General features: G+C 42.9%; 1 protein-coding gene across 2 annotated transcripts in view; it reads left to right on the forward strand.

The window, feature by feature from the left end:
• Nucleotides 1-21,765, forward strand: part of DOCK5 (dedicator of cytokinesis 5) — a 241,877-nt gene that overhangs the window by 190,754 nt on the left and 29,358 nt on the right. For both annotated transcript variants that reach the window (XM_033228969.1, XM_033228960.1), the window contains exons 30-40: nt 2,745-2,823; nt 5,003-5,103; nt 6,280-6,338; nt 6,669-6,823; nt 7,656-7,741; nt 10,714-10,873; nt 11,802-11,842; nt 12,752-12,842; nt 15,498-15,617; nt 17,547-17,636; nt 19,709-19,813. In XM_033228969.1, coding sequence (XP_033084860.1) covers nt 2,745-2,823; nt 5,003-5,103; nt 6,280-6,338; nt 6,669-6,823; nt 7,656-7,741; nt 10,714-10,873; nt 11,802-11,842; nt 12,752-12,842; nt 15,498-15,617; nt 17,547-17,636; nt 19,709-19,813 — 1,087 coding nt within the window. The remainder of the gene's footprint in view (nt 1-2,744; nt 2,824-5,002; nt 5,104-6,279; nt 6,339-6,668; nt 6,824-7,655; nt 7,742-10,713; nt 10,874-11,801; nt 11,843-12,751; nt 12,843-15,497; nt 15,618-17,546; nt 17,637-19,708; nt 19,814-21,765) is intronic.

Below are 21,765 nucleotides of genomic sequence, written 5' to 3' on the forward strand. Positions count from 1 at the left end.
GGTGGAAAGTTCTATAGATGTCTATTAGGTCCGCTTGGTGCAGAGATGAGTTCAATTCCTGGATATCCTTGTTAACTTTCTGTCTCGTTGATCTGTCTAATGTTGACAGTGGAGTGTTGAAGTCTCCCATTATTATTGTATGGGAGTCTAAGTCTCTTTGTAGGTCTCTAAGGACTTGCTTTATGAATCTGGGTGCTCCTGTATTGGGTGCATATATATTTAGGAGAGTTAGCTCTTCCTGTTGAATTGATCCCTTTACCATTATGTAATGGCCTTCTTTGTCTCTTTTGATCTTTGATGGTTTAAAGTCTGTTTTATCAGAGACTAGGATTGCAACCCCTGCTTTTTTTTGTTCTCCATTTGCTTGGTAGATCTTCCTCCATCCCTTTATTTTGAGCCTATGTATGTCTCTGCATGTGAGATGGGTCTCCTGAATACAGCAGACTGATGGGTCTTGACTCTTTATCCAGTTTGCCAGTCTGTGTCTTTTAATTGGAGCATTTAGTCCATTGACATTTAAGGTTAATATTGTTATGTGTGAACTTGATCCTGTCATTATGATATTAACTGGTTATTTTGCTCATTAGTTGATGCAGTTTCTTCCTAGCCTCGATGGTCTTTACATTTTGGCATGTTTTTGCAAAGGCTGGTACCGGTTGTTCCTTTCCATGTTTAGGGCTTCCTTCAGGGTCTCTTGTAAGGCAGGCCTGGTGGTGACAAAATCTCTAAGCATTTGCTTATCTGTAAAGGATTTTATTTCTCCTTCACTTATGAAACTTAGTTTGGCTGGATATGAAATTCTGGGTTGAAAATTCTTTTCTTTAAGAACGTTGAATATTGGCGCCCACTCTCTTCTGGCTTGTAGAGTTTCTGCCGAGAGATCTCCTGTTAGTCTGAGGGGCTTCCCTTTGTGGGTTACCCGACCTTTCTCTCTGGCTGCCCTTAAGATTTTTTCCTTCATTTCAACTTTGGTGAATCTGGCAATTATGTGTCTTGGAGTTGCTCTTCTGGAGGAGTATCTTTGTGGTGTTCTCTGTATTTCCTGAATTTGAATGTTGGCCTGCCCTACTAGGTTGGGGAAGTTCTCCTGGATGATATCCTGAAGAGTGTTTTCCAACTTGGTTCCATTTTCCCCCTCACTTTCAGGCACCCCAATCAGACGTAGATTTGGTCTTTTTACATAATCCCATACTTCTTGCAGGCTTTGTTCATTTCTTTTTCTTCTTTTTTCTTTTGGTTTCTCTTCTCGCTTCATTTCATTCATTTGATCCTCAATCGCTGATACTCTTTCTTCCAGTTGATCGAGTCGGTTACTGAAGCTTGTGCATTTGTCACGTATTTCTCGTGTCATGATTTTCATCTCTGTCATTTCGTTTATGATCTTCTCTGCATTAATTAGTCTAGCTGTCAATTCTTCCACTCTTTTTTCAAGATTTTTAGTTTCTTTGCGCTGGGTACGTAATTCCTCCTTTAGCTCTGAGAAGTTTGATGGACTGAAGCCTTCTTCTCTCATCTCGTCAAAGTCATTCTCTGACCAGCTTTGATCCGTTGCTGGCGATGGGCTGCGCTCCTTTGCAGGAGGAGATGCGCTCTTATTTTTTGAATTTCCAGCTTTTCTGCCCTGCTTCTTCCCCATCTTTGTGGTTTTATCTGTCTCTGGTCTTTGATGATGGTGACGTACTGATGGGGTTTTGGTATAGGTGTCCTTCCTGTTTGGTAGTTTTCCGTGTGACAGTCAGAAGGACTGTCTGTTGGTCTGTTGGAGATTGCTTGAGGTCCACTCCAGACCCTGTTTGCCTGGGTATCAGCAGCAGAGGTTGCCGAAGATAGAATATTGCTGAACAGCGAGTGTACCTGTCTGATTCTTCCTTTGGAAGTTTACTCTCAGGGGTGACTCCACCCTGTGAGGGGGTGTCAGACTGCCCCTAGTGGGGGATGTCTCCCAGCTAGGCTACTCAGGGGTCAGGGACCCACCTGAGCAGGCAGTCTGTCCGTTCTCGGATCTCACCTCCGCGTTGGGAGATCCATGGCTCTCTCCAAAGCTGTCAGACAGAGTCGTTCGCGTCTGCGCCGGCCCCCGCTGTTTCCCCTATTGGACTTCAGCTGTGGGCTGTCCCCAGAGGTGGAGTCTACAGAGACAGGCAGGCTTCCTTGAGCTGCTGTGAGCTCCACCCAGTTCGAGCTTCCCAGCAGCTTTGTTTACCTACTTAAGCCTCAGCAATGGCGGGCGCCCCTCCCCCAGCCTCGCTGCTGCCTTGCGGATAGATCGCCGCAGACTGCTGAGTTAGCAGTGAGGGAGGCTCCGTGGGCGTGGGACCCTCCCGGCCAGGTGTGGGATATATTCTCCTGATGTGCCTGATTGCTGAAAGCGCACTATTGGGGTGGGAGTTACCCGATTTTCCAGGTGTTGTGTGTCTCAGTTCCCCTGGCTAGGAAAACGGATTCCCTTCCCTCTTGCGCTTCCAGGTGAGGCGATGCCTCGCCCTGCTTCAGCTCTCGCTGGTCAGGCTGCAGCAGGTGACCAGCACCGATTGTCCGGCACTCCCTAGTGAGATGACCCCAGTACCTCAGTTGAAAATGCAGAAATCACCGGTCTTCTGTGTCGCTTGCGCTGGGAGTTGGAGACTGGAGCTGTTCCTATTCGGCCATCTTGCTCCCTTTTTTTCTGGTTCAGTTTTTAACATAGTTGGGGAAAAGTTTCAAAGGACATACAGTTGCCTTTACCTGGTATTTTCCTTCCCCAGGGTTTTTCTCCGTGCTATAAATCAGTTTGCTGAAGTTCTCACAAGATTCTTCATGGATCAGGCAAGCTTTGAACTTCAGGTAGGCATGTGACTCACCTACATCCTTCTGGAATTCTTGGCCATGGCAAGAGAACTATATGAATTTGGAAAGTGTCTCCTCAGATTTCACCATTTTCACATGAAAAAGGTTTTCCTGTGTTTTTTCGTTTCCTAAAGCACATATGCCCGTCACACTGTCCTCCAAACACAATAAAATAGAGGTTGTTTCTTTTTTCTATAAAGGTAACATCTGTTAAAAAAAAAAATAAAAAAAAGTCTTAAAGAGTAATAGTAAAAGATCAAAACTACAAATAGTCCTCCTTGTCACTGTAAACATTTGGAGTTGACCCTGTGTGTATTTACACAAATGCGCATAGACACACATGGCTACAAATAAGCACACAGGTAACTCTCCTACCTACAAATGAGTTTGGTTCTAAAGAACAGTTCTTATGCACAGTTTGTTGAAAGTCCAAAAGAATTGCAAAACGGATGATCACTAACTCTATCTTCATTCATTCATTTCATTCATTCATTCATTCATTCATTCATGTGTCCATTCATCCATTTAGCAAACGTTAGAGTACTTATATGTACAGGGCACAGGGATATTTCCCTGGTGAAGGCAGACAAGTTCCTTGCTCTCCTGGAGCTCACCTTCCAGGGCACTCTGCATTTTTGGGTGATGTGCTTTCTGTGTTCTTTGTCTTTGTGTGTATCTGTGGAACTGTTATCGGTGGAGGTCCTTGACTACAAATTGTCCAGGTTCTTGGCGTTTTGAACAAAATGCACAAACAAAGCAATGGAAAGAATGAAGCAATAAAAGCCAGATTTATTGAAATGAAAGTACATTCCACAGAGTGGGAGCGGGCTCAAGCAAGCAGCTCAAGAGCACTGGTTACAGAATTTTCTGGCATTTAAATACCCTCTAGAAGTTTCCCATTGGTTACTTGGTTACACCCTATGCAAATGAAGGAGTAGCCTGTGACCAGTTTGACCCTCCCACCAGTTGCAGGAGGGGACCAATCAGAGGTACTTTGAACTTTTCATCTGCCACATGGTGCAAACGGGTAGCCTCTGATCCTTTTGTTACTTGGGTGTGGAGAGGTGGCGTTTTCCTTTTGATTCAGTTCTAGGAAATTAGTGTGAATTGGCCTTCAGTGCCCTGCCTCCAGGCCCTGTTTTCCTGCCTCAGAACTTTAAAAGTTGAAACTCGTAAGTAGAGGAAAGTATACACACATACACACACAGAGATGCATATGCATATAGATGAATATATATTGTATGTATGTATATGTATATTTGCCAAAATGGAATTGAGCTGTGCAGTTCTTTGGTACCCTGTTAATCTATTTTCCTTTTTCAATGATCTATGATTTTTTCAATAATGTCGAATATTTTCTTATTTTTAATGACTGCATACCGTCTTTTCTATGCCTGGTCCGTGGCATATTTAACCAAATTCTTCTTATGAACATTTAGATTGTTTCTATTTTCTATTATATTAAATAACACTGTGATGGACTTCCTTGCTTTAAATTTTTAAAAATATTCATGGTTGGCCAGGCGCAGTGGCTCATGCCTATATTCCCAGCATTTTGGGAGGCCAAGGTGGGCAGATCACCTGAGGTCAGGAGTTCAAGACCAGCCTGGCCAACATGGCAAAACCTCATCTCTACTAACCATACAAAAATTAGCCAGGCGTGGTGGTGCACACCTATAATCCCAGATACTCGGGAGGCTGAGGCAGAACACTTGAACCTGGGAGGTGGAGGCTGCAGTGAGCTGAGATTGCACACTGCACTCCAGCCTGGGTGACAGAGCGAGACTCCAGCTAAAAAAAAAGAAATTTCATGGTTATTTCGTCAGGATAAAGTCCTAAAAGTGTTTACTAGTTCAAAAGTTTTGCAGACTTGTAGGGCTTTTGAAACATAGTGCCAAACTACGTACTATAAATAGATGTACTTCTTGGCAGCAGCTTTCCTTTATCCCAGGAGTAAAGAAAAATATGATAATTTAAATTTTTTAAAAAAGCTTAACATTAAGTCTCAAAACTTAGAGTTGAATAATAAACACCCAAGAAAAAGAAATCTTGTAGAGTGTATTTTGTTCTTTCATTAATCCCTGGTTAATGACTTTACCATGTGACATTATTTTATTATGACCCTTATTAATGTTATTTTTCATTTCCTTTTACCCACACAATTAATTTTGAACAGCTCTGGAACAATTACTTCCATTTGGCAGTAGCATTTCTCACCCATGAGTTCCTTCAGCTTGAAACCTTCTCACAAGCCAAGCGCAACAAAATTGTTAAAAAGTAAGTGTCCTTTTAAAGTTAAGATCGGAAAGGGGCTTCTTCCATTTGTTTATATTGAGAGCAGTATTTTAGGTATCACAGAAATTACTATTTAGTGGCTGCCCATGTTGTTAGTTAGGTAGGTCTTCAACTAATTACTTAATAGGCCTCACAGTCCCCCAGGTTCAGCACTCTTTTCTTAAGGCCCAACCATCTTCCCATCAGTCATCCCATGCTTTTTATCAAATCTGTATCTAGAGATGGACCTTGGCTGTCAGCATGCCCATCCCCAAGAACAGCTGCGCCTCTGCTGGCAGCTTCCCCAAATTGCAGGCGTAGTACTTTGTGAAGTACTATGAGTACCATGAACCACTATGAAGAGTCACTCGTAGTGCTTCACAAAGCACACAAAGCCTGGAACTCAAAATGGAATTATGTGCAGAAGTGATAAGAGATTTAGGGAAGCATTGCATTTCATTGGGAGACTAGAAATCCAAAGACCGTGTTGTTAAGAAATAACTTGAGGAATGTATTATTTGAAGACTTTGAAATTTTAGTTCTGTTCCCCTTGTTGGGATATCTGTGATATCTAGGAAAACTATTTAGTGTCCTTCTACTTCTGGTTCCTCCCTCAAAAACTGCCTACATATATATATAAAAACAGCAAAGTATTTTTTGCTCCCAAGGACCAATTTTTATCCCTTTGTGGGCAATATCATTCCCATTGAGAGTGCATGGTGTAGAGTCTTCCAGTGTGAATACTTGAAGAACATACTGGAATGGATGTATATTACCCAAATATCAGTCTATAAAGTATATAAGTATTTAGTCTGTCTGTTAGACATCAGTCACAGTACTGTATAATCATACTTCATTCTCCTTCCTTTTCATCAGTGTTTGCCGTGTTTTGTTTGGCTTTGTCTGTGCCTCATTCTTCTCCCTGAAGTGAGTTTGTTAATCTCATCTTCTCAGTTATTTTTTAGTGTTTCCGTTTGGCTTTTCATGCTGTCAAGGTCCCCTGGCCTCTGTGCGCCTCATTCCTTTTGGGGGCTCGTTTAGGTGTGAACCTCATCTCTTAAGGCTGGGCCTTAAGAGTGACCTAGAGGGGCACAGACTGTTTTTACTTTCCTTCTTATTGTGTTTATGCAATTCATTTCCACTGCAAATCCTCCGTCTGGTTTATGATCTTCTTCCTAGATATGGGGACATGAGAAAGGAAATCGGCTTTAGAATCCGGGACATGTGGTATAACCTGGGTGAGTGTCTAGCCTTGAACAGGCCTGATCACAACTTCTGAGTGACAAGCATCCCATGATGAATTCTTTTTTTATTTTAATCCAGATAACCCTGAGATGTATTTGTGTGTCTGGAAGTGAAAGTTGATTTGTGGGTTTCATTGACAATGAACTGTCTTTTACTCTGGCATCCGCATGTTATCAGAATATAATATTGAGTCACTCACTTCTGAATTGAGTTGATTTACCCACATAAAGCTTTTCTTTTCTTATGGGCCTTGTGGAGGAAGATTGTAACACTTTACTTTCAGTGAAATGATTTTTTAATATCTTCATTCACTTTCATTTCAGGTCCCCATAAAATCAAATTCATCCCATCCATGGTGGGTCCCATTCTGGAGGTCACTCTGACCCCCGAAGTAGAGCTCCGGAAAGCCACAATCCCCATTTTCTTTGATATGATGCAGTGTGAGTTCAATTTCAGTGGAAATGGCAATTTCCATATGGTAAGAAGTGGTAGACCGTGTAGTATTAGTAAATGGGCATATAGTCAACTCATAAGTCATTTCTTTTTATGTAGAGAAGCAGTAACCTAAATAATGCAAGTCCTCGTTGATCTGAAAGTTCACTTTACGTTTCGTTTTATAAGTCAATTAGAGATGGAGTCAGACATTGCAGCCCAGAGCCTAGAAGAGATATTGTTGCTACATGTCTTTCCTAAGGCAACACCCTGTCTGTAGATAATTAAAGAAAGTTAACTTCATGCATTGTAATCCTGGCTGTTTCAGTATAGCCCAGAGAATAATGTAGCGAATTGAATTTTAAAACCTATCTATTATAGTACAGCTGAAAGCAATGTAATGGATTAAGTTCTAATCCATTACTCTATAGCTTTGAGAACATCATTTTCCTGATGTGTCTTCTGTATGCCTCTGTTTTCTTATCTACAAAGTGTGTTAATACTGAAAGGATGATTTTGCAGCTATGAACCTCTGCAAAAGCAATCTCACTGCAGAGACTTGGACATGAAACTAAAGTAAAATAGAAAAGCAAAAATTATTATTCTGTTTTTATATGCATAGTTGTAACAGAAAGCAATGTTTTGGATAATATTTTTTTAATCAAATGTAATGCAAAGGACAGAGTGACATGAGACTGTGTTAGAACATTTTAATAGAGCCTTGGTGCACAGTTTATGAGTGTCCCTCTGTGATCCTCCCTGTCTGTGCTGAAAACAGTTCACAACTCAATGAATGGGTTGGCCAAGTCTAGAAAGGTTGGCCATGTCTTCTTCTAAGGATGCAACATTTTCCTGTGAAATTCTACGTCTACTTTCAGTTTGAGAACGAGCTGATCACAAAGCTGGACCAGGAGGTAGAAGGGGGCAGAGGAGACGAACAATACAAGATTCTTCTGGAAAAACTGTGAGTATTTCAGGAACAAAACCTTAAGTCAGTGGTGTCATTTAGTAATAGAGAAAAACGGGGGTCCTGTTGCACTGATAGAGCAATTGAGTAGTCTTAGAGTCACCAGGGCCACCCCCACTGTGGTCTTCAGTATGGTTATGGGGTATATACTGTCCACAGCTGACATTGTTTATCTGGTGGGAGTCAAATGCCGGTATTTTCCTGGCCAGCCTGGCCCTAGAGAACACAGCAGATGGAGGCAAGGAGGAGGTGCACAGAGTGGTGGCATTTTGCCCAGTGTTTGAATTTTTGAACTTCAACAAAAGTGTTAGCACTTCTGATTATAACTGCAAAGCAACAATTTAAAGGAAAAAATATTTCAAGGTCTGCTGTGTATGTAAAAAATACCTTATGCCCCATAAAGGACATAAAACCAAAGCAGTTCTGTCTCCAGCCAGGTTGGTCTTTTTCCTGCCCTGTCATCCACCCCATTCAACACATCTGTACCTCTGTCTGGGCTCCCATTATCACCACTGTCCCTTCTTCCCCCACCGCCACACTCACCTATAACCCTCTTGCCCTCATCCTCCTCCTTGGCACATGTGGAGTAATGGAGAATGGAAAAGTGATTATTAAAAAAACACATAGGTGTTGGCCTCAGTGAGAGATTGAGCGTCAAACCCTGTTTTCACCACCTATTAAGAGTTTGGCTAGCCGGGCGCAGTGGCTCAAGCCTGTAATCCCAGCACTTTGGGAGGCCGAGACGGGCGAATCACGAGGTCAGGAGATTGAGACCATCCTGGCTAACACGGTGAAACCCTGTCTCTACTAAAAAATACAAAAAAAAAAAAACTAGCTGGGCGAGGTGGCGGGCGCCTGTAGTCCCAGCTACTCGGGAGGCTGAGGCAGGAGAATGGTGGGAACCCGGGAGGTGGAGCTTGCAGTGAGCTGAGATCCGGCCACTGCACTCCAGCCTGGGCGACAGAGCGAGACTCCGTCTCAAAAAAAAAAAAAAAAAAAAAAGAGTTTGGCTTTAGTCCAGTGATTCTGCTTATTCAACACTTCATTTTTTTTCCCTCTCCAAGAATAGAATCTGTTTTTTGATATCATTATGAGGATTACAGGAGATGATATGCTAACATGGCATCTGTTGCAGAGTTCAAGCCTAATAAATATTGGCTGCTCTAGTGTTCATGGTGGTTGTTATTACAATTTGTTTTTGGTGTTTGTTTGTTTTTAAGAGATAGGGTTTCTCTCTGTTGCCCAGGCTGGAGTACAGTGGTACAATGATAGCTCACTAAAGCCTGGAACCCCTGGGCTCAAGCAGTCCTCCCACCTCAGACTCCCAAGTACTAGGACTACAGGCATATGTTGCCATGCCCAGCTGTTTCTTATTTTTATTTGTGTAGAAATAGGGTCTTGCCGTGTTGCCAAGGCTGGCCTGAAAATTTTGCTTTAAGTGATCCTCCCACTTCAGCCTCCCTAGTAGCTAGGACTGTAGGCGTGCACCACCATGCCCAGCTGGCTTTCATTTTTATTTTTGTAGAGATGGGGTCTTGCTTTGTTGCCCAGGCTAGTCTAGAACTCTTGGCCTCAAGCATTTCTCCAGCCTTGGCTTCCTAATGGGCTGGGATTATAGGCGTGAGTCACCACGTCTGGCCTATTATTATTATTATTATTTACAGGCCTGCCCTTCATTCGCGTTGTAACTACTCTAGACCATTGCTTTCTCATGTTCCCTGAACTTTTCTAGTATTGACCAACTGCATCTCCAACTGAGTGCTTGCCTGGGTCACTTCGTTGTTCACCTGTTTTGTGGGAGTTTTGTGGATGAGAGTCTGTGTTTGGGGACAGCGCTCCCAACTGTTTTCTTTTTTAAAGATTCCCTAAGGAACCAGCACTCTAAATAGTTAGAAATGGAATTGAGTTGATAAATACTCTGTATTTTAAAGGACTAGAAGCCTTTCTTATTTTGTTTTTAATGGCGATAGGACCTTTTGTTGGTGTTTTTATCCTGTTTCCATTAAGTCTCTCCATTGGAACTTCAAACCTCCCAGTTTATGTCTTTTGCAGTTCTGATCTTTTGTGGAATTAAATGAAGTTGTGCACATATACACAAAATATTTGCACATGATATGCTACATTTTTTTTAATCCTACAGCTGATTTTTTTTACATAAGGATCTTACTTTGTTTTCTTCATTCTTCCTAGTTCACTAACTCAGAAAAAATATGGATACCTAGGTCTCCAGTGCCCAAGAATAACCCTAAATCTGGACTAATGTTTTGGACCCATTTCTTTCTCTTTCCCTCTCCCTCTTTTCCCAGATTTTCTTTTAATTGTCTAATCTAATGAGCCCCAGAACTTGGCTCTCTATGTGTCCAAAGGGACAGGATTTAGACTGAAAGTTTAGCCTCAGTTTGCTTCTTTACAACTCTGCGTTTTTATCTGAAGCTAGCACTTTTATCTAAAGAGCCACATTGCAGGAGGTGTACTAGGTTCCCAGGTTCCTCTAGGCTGGGCATCCATACGAGGCATTCCAGAATGTTCAGAGGATGCCCTGAGTGCCAGGCCTTAGGGAGAATAGAGACATAGGAAAAATGGTCTCATACAACTATATTAGAGTCCTCACACAGCACAAACCTTTTGAGCAAGGGTTTGTTGACTGAATAAAACACAAACAAAAACAGACATTGCAAGAAGGACATTGTGGGCTGGGATTCTAAGTGATGGTAGGACTTGAGCTGAGTCCTAAAGAAAACTGGAACTCGAGTCCACAGAGAAGTGCAGCATAAATGAAGGTCACAGGATAGGAAGGTGTTGCATGAGGTGTATGTGTCGGCTTAACTCTGTCACTTAATATCTAACGCTAACATTCTGCGTCATCAAATCCTATCCCAACCACTGCTGAGACCCTGGTCAGTGCCGGTCAGTGCTGCTGAAATGACAGCATGGAACCTGGGCTTTTCTCTCTCCCTCTGCCCCTCTAGGCTCCTAGAACATTGCCGGAAACACAAATACCTCTCCAGCTCTGGGGAGGTCTTTGCCCTCCTGGTGAGCAGCCTCTTAGAGAACCTGCTGGACTATAGAACCATCATCATGCACGATGAGAGCAAGGAGAACCGTATGAGCTGCACTGTGAATGTGCTGGTATGTGACATGCCCCTGGGGTGATGGGAGGGGACTGCCAGGCTGCCCCTGCACCCTATAGCTTAGCTCTAGGTAGATCCCACAAACACAGAGGCACCATGGGCACCTTTATGGAGCTGGTGTCTTCCTGATTCTAATTGGAATGGCTGGCTCAGCTCACAGGTATCAGCAGCCACAGACCCTGAGGATAAATTTGGTGTGTTTTTGATTGTTTTAATTTTTATTTCAGTAGGTTTGGGGGTACAGGTGGTTTCTGGTTACATGGATAAGTTTCTGTTTGTTTGTTTTTGTTTTTGTTTTTTTTTTTGAGACGGAGTCTCGCTCTGTTGCCAAGCTGGAGTGCAGTGGTGTGATCTCGGCTCACTGGCAATCTCCGCCTCCCGGGTTCAAGCGATTCTCCTGACTCAACCACCCGAGTCAGGAATTACAGGCTGGAATTACAGGCACGTGCCAGCATGCCCAGCTAATTTTTGCATTTTTAGTAGAGACGGACTTTCACCATATTAGCCAGGATGGTCTCAATCTCCTGACCTCGTGATCCACCCGCCTCAGCCTCCCAAAGGGTCGGGATTACAGGCATGAGCCACTGCACCTGGTCGGATAAGTTCTTTAGCGGTGATTTCTGAGATTTTAGAGCACCTGTCACCCGAGCACCGTACCCAAAATGTAGTCTTTTATCCCTCCCCCACCTGTAACCTTCCCCGCTGAGTTCCCAAAGTCCTTTATATCATTCTTGTGCCTTTGCATCCTGAGGATAAATATCGCCTTTTCTTATGGGGATATCTGTTAAAGGGAAACAGTGAACTCCTTGGAAAAGTGAAACTGTTGAAAAGCAACAATAGTGGTTTGGCTATTTTTGTGGTGAGCTTGTCAATAGCTCTTGATTTATATTGGGATTCTGTGATCCTTTTTTTTTTTTTTCCGGCAGAACTTTTATAAAGAAAAGAAGAGAGAGGACATATACATAAGGTAAGCTGAAGGAAATGTCTTGCTTCTGCTATTTATTTCATGGCTTTGTGGTTGATTTCTTCAGTGAACAAATACTATGCCCAACACCGTGTTCGCTGCTTTGAGAGACCCCTAAAAGTACACGATATGCTTCATTCACCCTGAACTGACAAAGTCTTTAGATGGATACATGAATAAGTATGACAGGAAGGAGTGCCTACGTGAGGTCATGTCAGGGATCAGGGGAGGGATAGACAACTTCTGTCCTGGGTGGGCAGGAGAGGCTGTACAGGGAGAGGCAGGAAAACCCATGCAAGAGTCTTAGCTTGAAGTCTGCGAATCTCTCAACATGAAACAAACTTGTATATAACCAACATGCATGTTCTTGGGAAGAGATTCTATAGCTTTCATTAGCTTCCCAGAGGGGTCCAAGACCTAAAATTTAAAAACATTAAACAGCACTGCCTTAAAGACAGAAGAGAAACTAGTCTAGATGGAGTCGGAGAAACATGGAGGCAGGAGGTGCACAGTGTATTAAAGAAATGAGGAGGAACCGACTCCTTGGCTCCAGAGGAAGGAATTGCTTCTGCACAGTAGTGGGGAAGGGGGAGTCAGGCAGGGAAACAGGCTGGGGTCTGGTTATGGAATGAGCTGAACACTAGATCAACTCGAGCCTGGGCAGCATGGAAAAACCCTGTCTCTACAAAACACAACGAAAATTAGCCGGGCCTGGTGGCACATGCCAGCTACCCAGGGGGCTGAGGTGGGTGGATCACTTGAGCCCTGGAGCTCAAGGCTGCAGTCAGCCATGATTGGACCACTGCACACTCCAGCCTGGCCAACACAGCAAGACCCTGTCTCAAAACAAAACTAAAAAAACCTACAAAACTCTCGAGTGACAAAATGCTTCCTTTCTCCCCTTCTTGCCAGATATCTGTACAAGCTTCGAGATTTGCACCGAGACTGTGAGAACTACACAGAAGCTGCCTACACCCTTCTCTTGCACGCTGAGCTTCTGCAGGTGAATGGCTCAGAGAGCTTGTTGCAACAGGCTGGAGTATACTGTCCTTTCAGACTAAATTCTATACATCTCATGATTTTGATGGGAAAGAACCTTATTCCAGGGATATCCTTTTATATAAGTTTTTAAAAATTCTTTCTAAATAGGCACAACTAATTTGTACATCAAGTATGGGAAAATGTCAGTTATCTTTTATTTAAAAGTCTTTAGAAAGCAGAGCATGACTTATGAACCTTTGGTAATTGACACTAATTAAAGCAATAAAACACACATTGATGAATACATTAAAAAAATTGTAAAACTGCAGAAAACCACAGAAAGATGAGTTATAAGTGAATATAGTACCATAGAAGTACTCTGCTATTTTTATTCTCTCCCTAAATAAATGTATGTTGTGGCTTAGATATAAATACATCTATATGCTGTGAGTCCCAAGTAATTATTTCTGGCCCTGAGCAGCTCCTCTAACTTTGGATTTACATATAAACTTTGATTGGCTAATACGCAGCTCAAACTGAACAAGGCAGTAACAGGAAGCTTTATTTCTCACTCTTTGCTCCTCCCCAACCCATCCTACCTCATTTTATTACTATGTTACTAATAACATTCCTATCCATTTAGTTACTCAGGCAACCGCATAGCCATCTTCGATTTCTTTCTTTTACTCACCACTTCCCATGTTCTCCAAAAGCAAGAAATGTGGCCCCTCTGTTCAGAAAATGCCCTAACCTATCCACTTTTCTTTTTCCTTTTTTTTTTTTTTTTTTTTTTTTAAAGAGATCTTGCTATGTTGCCCAGGCTGGTCTTGAACTCCTGGGCTCAAGCAATCCTCCCACTTCAGCCTCCCAGAGTACTAGGATTACAAGTGTGAGCCATCATGCTGGCCAATCCACTTTTCTTTATATCCCTGGCCAGCACCTTGGTCCATCCCATCAGCATGTCACATCTTGAGCACTACAGCAGCCTCCTGTTGGGTGTCTCTCTCTCCAGTCTTGTTTTCAGTTATTAATATCCTTTCAATTTTATTTTTTATTTTATACTAAAGTAATATAAGTGCCTTGTCCTAAGATATGAATTAAAAACAGGATTCCTATGCTTCATCACTTCCCAAAGGAAATTCACAATTCATATTTAAGGTTAGGGCATTAAAAAGCTTATTGTATAATGGGCTAGGCATGGTGGCTCACGCCTGTAATCCCAGGTCTTTGGGAAGCTGAGGCCAGCAGATCACTTGAGGTCAGGAGTTCGAGACCAGCCTGGCTAACATGGTGAAACCCCGTCTCTACTAAAAATACAAAAACTTAGCAGGGTGTAGTGGTGCATGCCTGTAGTCCCAGCTACTTAGGAGGCTGAGGCAGGAGAATTGCTTGAACTACAAGGCGGAGGTTTCCAGTATGCTGAGATGGCACCACTGTATTCCAGCCTGGGTGATAGAGCAAGACTCTGTCTCCAAAAAAAAAAAAAAAAAAAAAAACTTACTGTGTATAGCTGAGTGAGAAAGTGAGGCTTGTTGACTGTAGATTTTGCCATTGGATGATCACAAAGAAATCCTGAGTGTCTGTAACTGTAGGTCTCTTCATTTGAGCAACTCAGTAAGTTAAACTCTCCTATCCTGGTATAAGGTATGAGATATGAATGCAGCTTTTCCCCCCCAGATTGCTGTTCAATAGAGATGCTGTTAAGTATAGTTCACATTTTGCTTATTGATATAAGATCCCATCTTTATTACTAAATTCTTATTTTGGGGGCAGGGAATCTTTTTCTAGATTGTATATGCTTTTACGTGGGTCTCTGTCTGTTCATGTACAAGTACCATACTGTATTAATTATTAATTCTTGATAGTGTGTTTTATGACCTGGTAGTTACTCTTGATTGCTCTTCTTTTTCAGAGTTTTCCTACCTATTCCTTTTTGTTTATTTTTCCATATGGACTTTGGAAAGATGAAATTTAAAAATTAATTTAGTGAGAATTTACATGTTAATGAAATAGAATTTTCTTATCCAAAAGCATGGTATGACTTTCCATTTGTTCGAGTCTGTGTTTGTGCCCTTCAATGGTGTGTGAAAGTTTTCTGCATATAAGTCTTGCATATTCCTTGTAATGTTCACTCTTAGAAATGTTCTTTTTGGACTTATTTTTGTTTGGTCCCATTCTTCTATTATCTTCTGTATATTTAGTCTCCATGTATCTGAAATCTGTTTTATTCCAAGTATATTAATTGGTTTTCCTGCTGCGTAACTTATTTCTCTTACTGTGTGTCGCAGTTTCTTAGTCAACTGCCTTGCCTTGTGAGGAATACAGCCATAATGTTTGGAAATGGTGATAGTTTTACCTCTTCCTATTCATTTTTAGACTCCTAATTTGTTCCTTCTATCTGACTGAGTTAATGATGCCCCAGTACAGCGATAGTCATGTCGGTTAGCGACCTTGCTTTGTCGCTGGCATTTTAGGGAAATGCTGTGGGTGCTTATCCATTTGGCATGATAATTGTTTTGGAGCTGGCATGTGTACATGTGTGTATATGTAACTTTTGTGTTTAATACATAACCTAAAATGCAAAATCAATGAGTCAAATATATATACACTATTTTCTTGATATTAGAGGGCTGAATATTTGTTGTATTAACCATGTGTTGCTTTTCTTCCTTTTCAGTGGTCTGACAAGCCCTGTGTGCCTCATTTACTTCAGAGGGACAGTTACTATGTTTATACCCAGCAAGAGCTTAAAGAGAAGCTGTATCAAGAAATCATATCATATTTTGACAAAGGCAAAGTGAGTATTGGATTGTTTTTGTACCAGGGGAAAGAGGAAAATGACCACAGTATCGCAGTATGGTTCTGATGCTCACCGCCTGGAGTTAGCACCGACCACCCAGGTTCAGGGCACCATCTCCAACTAGACTGCCCCCACTTCAGATGCCATCTGCAAGTTTGGGGTTCCCCAGTCCATTCATAGTTCTGGGCAACTGGCTATACATCTGGGGGGCTTCCACTGCCCCCTCAGGTTTCATAGTCTGCTAGAACAACCAACAGAACACAGTGAAGTGCTGTATTTAACGATTCCAGTTTCATCAGGAAGGATGTAAACTGAGGCCAGCCAAATGAGAGGACCCGTAGGGAACAGTCTGGGAGAGGTTCCAAAGCACGAGGTTTCTGTGTCTTCCCCCTGCGAACTTGGGACACCTTCCCAGCAAATCAGTGTGTTCCTCAGTCAGGAAGCTCACCCAAGCCATGGGTGTACAGAGTTTTTGTTGGGGTTTCTTTCTTTCTTTTTTTTTTTTTTTTTTGGTAGATATAGGGTCTCACCAGTTGTCCAGCCTGGTTTAGAACCTAGAACTCCTGGGCTCCGGTGTTCCTCCTGCCTTGGCCTCCCAAGGTGCTGAGATTATAGGCGTGAGCCACTGTGGGGTTTCGTTATACAGGCAGGATTGAATGAATCATTAACTACATGATGAACTTGACCTTCAGCCTCCTTTTTTTGCCTGGAGGTCAGGCTGATATCAGGTGGCTCACAGTCCTCACCTTCTAGTCACATGGTTAGTACTTCTGGCATGGCAGACCCCATCCTGAGACTAGGAGACTGCCATGAGTCACCTCATTAGCATAGATTTGGGTGTGATCCTGGGGTGGGGACACCAGGAACAACAAAGACACTTTTATTACTTGAGAAATTCTAAGGCTTTAGGAGCTCCCTCACTGGAACTCAGGACCAAGACCAGATACGTGATTTAATATACAACAGAAACTTACAGCTACTCTTTATTCTTCCCTTGTGTATGCTTGAATTGTGAGATTTCAGAGGGGGACAAATTTTGCAAACAGTGATTTTAAAAGATTTAATTTTGAAGTGTTTCACAATGGCTTATGGACTCTGCACACATTCCTTCAGCAGCCAGAAACGATGGAACATAGCACCTTGTGAACAGGAATGAAGCAGGAGATGTCCGGATGCTGCGAGTTGAATAGTATCCGTCTAAGAGACAGCTCATGAGATACCAAAGGGATTAGAAGGCTCAATCTGGGCTGCTAGCCTCAGACACTGAGGACGTGCGTTAGCCTGTAACTTACATCTTTATACATGCTCGGAGGCATTTCCTAAAACTCATCCACTAAGTAGGGAAATCAGTGCCCTGCATGGAAACACAGTTTGCCAAATTCCACACAACAGTACTGTTAGCCTTTTTCCATCTCCACAAACAACATAACTACATCTACACACTCCCGTACACACACCTGTACACACATACAAACACACACACACCCCTACACACACACACACACACACACACACACACACATTTCAGAACCAAAGAACCATGGAAGCTTCCTTTCCCTCTCGAACAAGACCTGCATGCTCTCCAAACCTAGGCTGGCACCGCCTCCTCTCTACTTTCAAGTGCTGTGGGTGCTTTGCCTGTTAAACGCGTTATTGCTTTTTTGGGGGACACATGGTACTTATTCTTAATGTCCTTGCAAACAGAACTACAGTAGATGCCCCTGGCAAAGCTGCCAATACACACTATCTATGATGTCAGGAAATGAAGGTTTCATTGATCCAAAGGGTAAAGCGAGTGAGGAATATCTACCGAGACTCAATCCCCCGGACCACCTGCTCATTTCCAGTGACTCGCCAGTGGCTTCTGCCACCGGATCAATGACTGCCTTGTTCTCCACTTTTAACCCTACTTTCCTTTTTCTGAAGATGTGGGAGAAGGCCATCAAACTGAGCAAAGAGTTGGCTGAGACTTACGAAAGCAAAGTATTTGACTACGAGGGCCTTGGCAACCTCCTGGTGAGTCTGGGTCAAAATATGTTAGGCCTCTGACAGGGATGCTAAAATTAGTGCTCATGAAAATGTTTCTGTAAGTTGAAAGTCAGGATGAATGGTGTTTTTTTACAATGGAAAAGTCAACTTTGCTTGAAATGAGAATGGAAAAAGATTCCAAGTCCAAAGGTTCTCATCAATATTTCTACAAAGTATCCTTCAGAGAAGGTTCAGGACATCTCTGGAAGCGGAGTGGGGTTGCCTCGACAGTGTGGTGGAATATCGAGTTTCAGATAATAGTGACTCAGCTTCCACATCCCTCCAGATCTTTGTCTGCAGCTCTCTCATTCTTCCTGAAGCCGTTTTTCTTTATGTGGACCTTCCATATTCCCAGACATCAGTAAAGCAAAACAAAAATGAATGCCCAGTGTTAGGCAGCCACCATTCCGAATGCCCAGTGGAGGCAGCCACCGTTCCGAATGCCCAGTGGTAGACAGCCAGTCTTCTGAATGCCCAACAGAAGGCAGCCACCATTCTGAATGCTCAATGATAGGCGGCCACCATTCTGAATACCCAATGCTAGGCAACCACAATATTAAATTTAATAATTTTTAGTAAAGGAGTTAGAAAAGATCAGGTCACCCGTAGTCATGAAATGATCATTTATTTGAGCAGCTGGGTGTCAAGATCACTTTGTAAAAAGTCTACCGGTGTACTATACCAGCCCCTGGCTTCACATGCAAAAAACTCATGTATTAATTTCATGAACTGGACTGGGCCCGGTGGCTCATGCCTGTAATCCCAGAACTTTGGGAGGCCAAGGTAGATGGATTGCTTGAGCCCAGGACTTCCAGACCAGTCTGAGCAACATAGTAAGACACCATCTCTACAAAAAATACAAAAAATTAGCTGGGCGTGGTGGCATGTTCCTCTAGTCTCAGCTACTTTTGGGAGGCTGAAGTGGGAGGATCACCGGAGCCTGGGAGGTCAAGGCTACAGTGAGCTGTAATGATGCTACTGCACTCCAGCCTGGGCACCAGAGTGAGACCCTGTCTCAAAAAATAATAATAATTTCATCAACTGAACTGAGCTGAAATATTAGTAATGTAACATGTTACCTACCGGTCTAAGAAAATAGTATTTTGATGAGACCGTCACCTAGATAGAAGAGTAATGGCATGCTAACTATTGTGGGGGAAAGGGGTTCAGGTCATTGTTCACAGCTACCCACATCTGGCTGGCGCTTTTGCTTACTTTAAGGCCGACCTTGTGAGCCAAAGCTGGGAAGCCTCTCATCTTGTGAAGAATTAAAGATAGAGGTGGTAGCACATACTGAAAAACAGAGCATCACCACCACCTTCTGGGTACTTACAACTTACCAGACACTTTCATCCAAACCACTGCATGAACTGCACGGTCCTTCTTTTTAAAAATGTTCTTTATTATTATTATTTTTTCACAACAGGGTCTCACTCTGTCACCCAGGCTGGAGTGCAATGTTGCAGTCATAGCTTACTGCAGCCTTGAACTCCTGGGCTCAAGACATCTTCCTGCCTCAGCTGCTGGCTAATTTTTAAATTTTTTGTAGAGATCGGATCTCACTATTTTGCCCAGGCTGGGCTCAAACTCCTAGCCTCAGGCAATCCTCCCACCTCCGCCTCCCAACATGCAAGTATTATAGGCATGGGCCTCTGCGCCTGGCCTTGGAAGGTCCTTTATCTTCTCCCATGGGCGTCTGGTTAAGTGCAGCCACCTTCTGTGAATCTCAGAATGCACTTTTTAACCTTTTATAGGTCCTGAGCCCACTTTGAGAAACTGCTGAAAAAGTTGCACGGTGCCGCGTTATGCAGAAGAATTCAAACGTGCACACACTTCTGCATACACCCTCAGGGAGTCACAGCCCTCCAATGTCCATTCATGGAGCCCAGGTCCAAAACCTGTGATCTGAGAACAGGATAACCCTTTTCTGCCCATAGGGTGTTTTTCAAAGACCTTTCATTGCTCTGCTCATGGGAAACAACAAAACAAGGTCTGACTTTTTTCTCCCCCTAACTGTGTCCTTATAACCTCCCCTTGGAATGTTTTGTTTTGTTTTCCAGAAAAAAAGGGCCTCGTTTTATGAGAACATCATTAAGGCAATGAGGCCTCAGCCTGAGTACTTTGCTGTTGGATACTATGGACAGGGCTTTCCTTCTTTCCTACGGGTAAGAAACCTGATGGTGGTCTCCCAGGCCATTAGGAGGAGGGAAGAAACTCATTTCTTTTCCAGATGGGCAACAGTGTGTTAGCAGCTGCCGACCCATGTTCTCCCGCTGTGGGAGGTAAGGGAGGGAAACCATTTCCTGAGCGGCCGGCCTCTTCACCCCACACCCCCAGACACTCCTGGTGTTCTGGCAGGTCTTTTGTGAAATGACTTTTCCCAGGTGCAGTGCAAAAGGGAAAAACATGCCCCGCACTGGTCAGCTGCTGTGGGTCACTCCGGGGAAGAGTGTGGACTGATGTATTTCATTGTTTGTTGTGTTTCTAGCCAGAGCTCATTTGAAAGTAGGTATCCCAAAAACCAGACTGCAAGAGTCTCCCAAAATAAAACATTTTATTATAATAATAATGACAAGGATGGCATTTTTCTTCCATCTCAAAATCATCTATAATGTGATACTCATTTTATAGTTTAATAAACAAAAATTCTTATCTCTTAAGAAAAGTTTCTTTTAGAGCTGAGCTTTGCTTAAACATTTATTCTCCATCTACTTTCTCCTAATTTTAAAACAAGTGATAAAGCAAGCAATTTACATTCCTAACAGTGCCTGATGAGACACTGTTTATTCATTCAGTCAGTAAATATTTATTGAGCATCTACTCTGTGCCAGGTATAGAGAAGGCATTAGAAATAGTTTGCTGATTACAGTCAAACATAGTCCCTACCCTCATGGATTTTACAACCTAAATTCTTGAGGGGAGATTTTAATCACACATGAATGTAAAATTTAAACAGCATGTCAGACACAGTGGCTCAAGCCTGTAATCCCAGCACTTTGGGAGGCTGAGGCAGGCGGATCACTTGAGGTCAGGGGTTCGAGACCAGTGTGACCAACATGCTGAAAACCTGTACCTACTAAAAGTACAAAAATTAGCTGGGCATGGTGGTGCGTGCCTGTAATCTCAGCTACTCAGGAGGCTGAGGCAGGGGAATTGCTTGAACCCAGGAGGTGGAGGTTGCATTGAGCCAAGATCACACCACTGCACTCCAGCCTGAGTGGCAGAGTGAGACTCCATCACAAAAATAAATAAATAAATAAATAAACAAACAAACTGTAACCAAGAAAGATACCCTGTGCTATAAGAATCTGTAACCAGGAAATATTTACCCAAGTGAAATAGAAACTTACCCTTTTACAAAAAATGTACAGGAATATTTATAGCTTTAATCATAGTCACCAAAGACAGGATCCAATCCAAGTGTCCCTGAACTGGTGATATGATAAACAAACTTCAGCGTCTCGACTCAACAGAATACTGCAGCAGCCAAAGGCAGTGAGCTCCTGACACAGACAACTGCGGGCACAGTTCCCACATGCATCTTGCTAGGTAAAAGAAGTTAGACCTAAAAGGCTACATACTCTGTGGTTTTATTTATATGAAATTCTTGCCAAGGCAACACTTCCTATCAGGACAGAAAATAGATCAGTGGTTGCTGGTCCGGGGGAGGTTGGCTACGGAAGGGCCTGGGGACATTTTTGGTGGCGATGAAACTGTTCTGTATCTTGATTGTGGTCCTGGTTATGTTTGTCGCAACTAACAGAATTTTACGCCAAAAGGGGTCCATTTTACTGTATGTAGATAACGTCTTAATATTGTTTTTTATTTTTATTTATTTATTTATTTATTTTGAGACAGTGTCTCACTCTGTCACCCAGGCTGGAGTGCAGTGGTGCGATCTCGGCTCACTGCAACCTCCGCCTTCTGGGGTTCGAGCCATTCTCGTGCCTCAGTCTCCCAAGTAGCAGGGCTTACGGGCGTGCATGTCCAGGCCCGGCTCATTTCTGTATTTTGGTAGAGATGGGGTTTCACCAGGTTGGCCAGGCTGATCTCAAACTCCTGACCTCAGATGTTCCACCCGCCTCGGCCTCCCAAAGTTTTGGGATTATAGGCGTGA

This window comes from Trachypithecus francoisi, unplaced genomic scaffold, assembly GCF_009764315.1.
Source record: "Trachypithecus francoisi isolate TF-2019V2 unplaced genomic scaffold, Tfra_2.0 Contig01440, whole genome shotgun sequence".
Lineage (NCBI taxonomy): Eukaryota > Metazoa > Chordata > Mammalia > Primates > Cercopithecidae > Trachypithecus > Trachypithecus francoisi.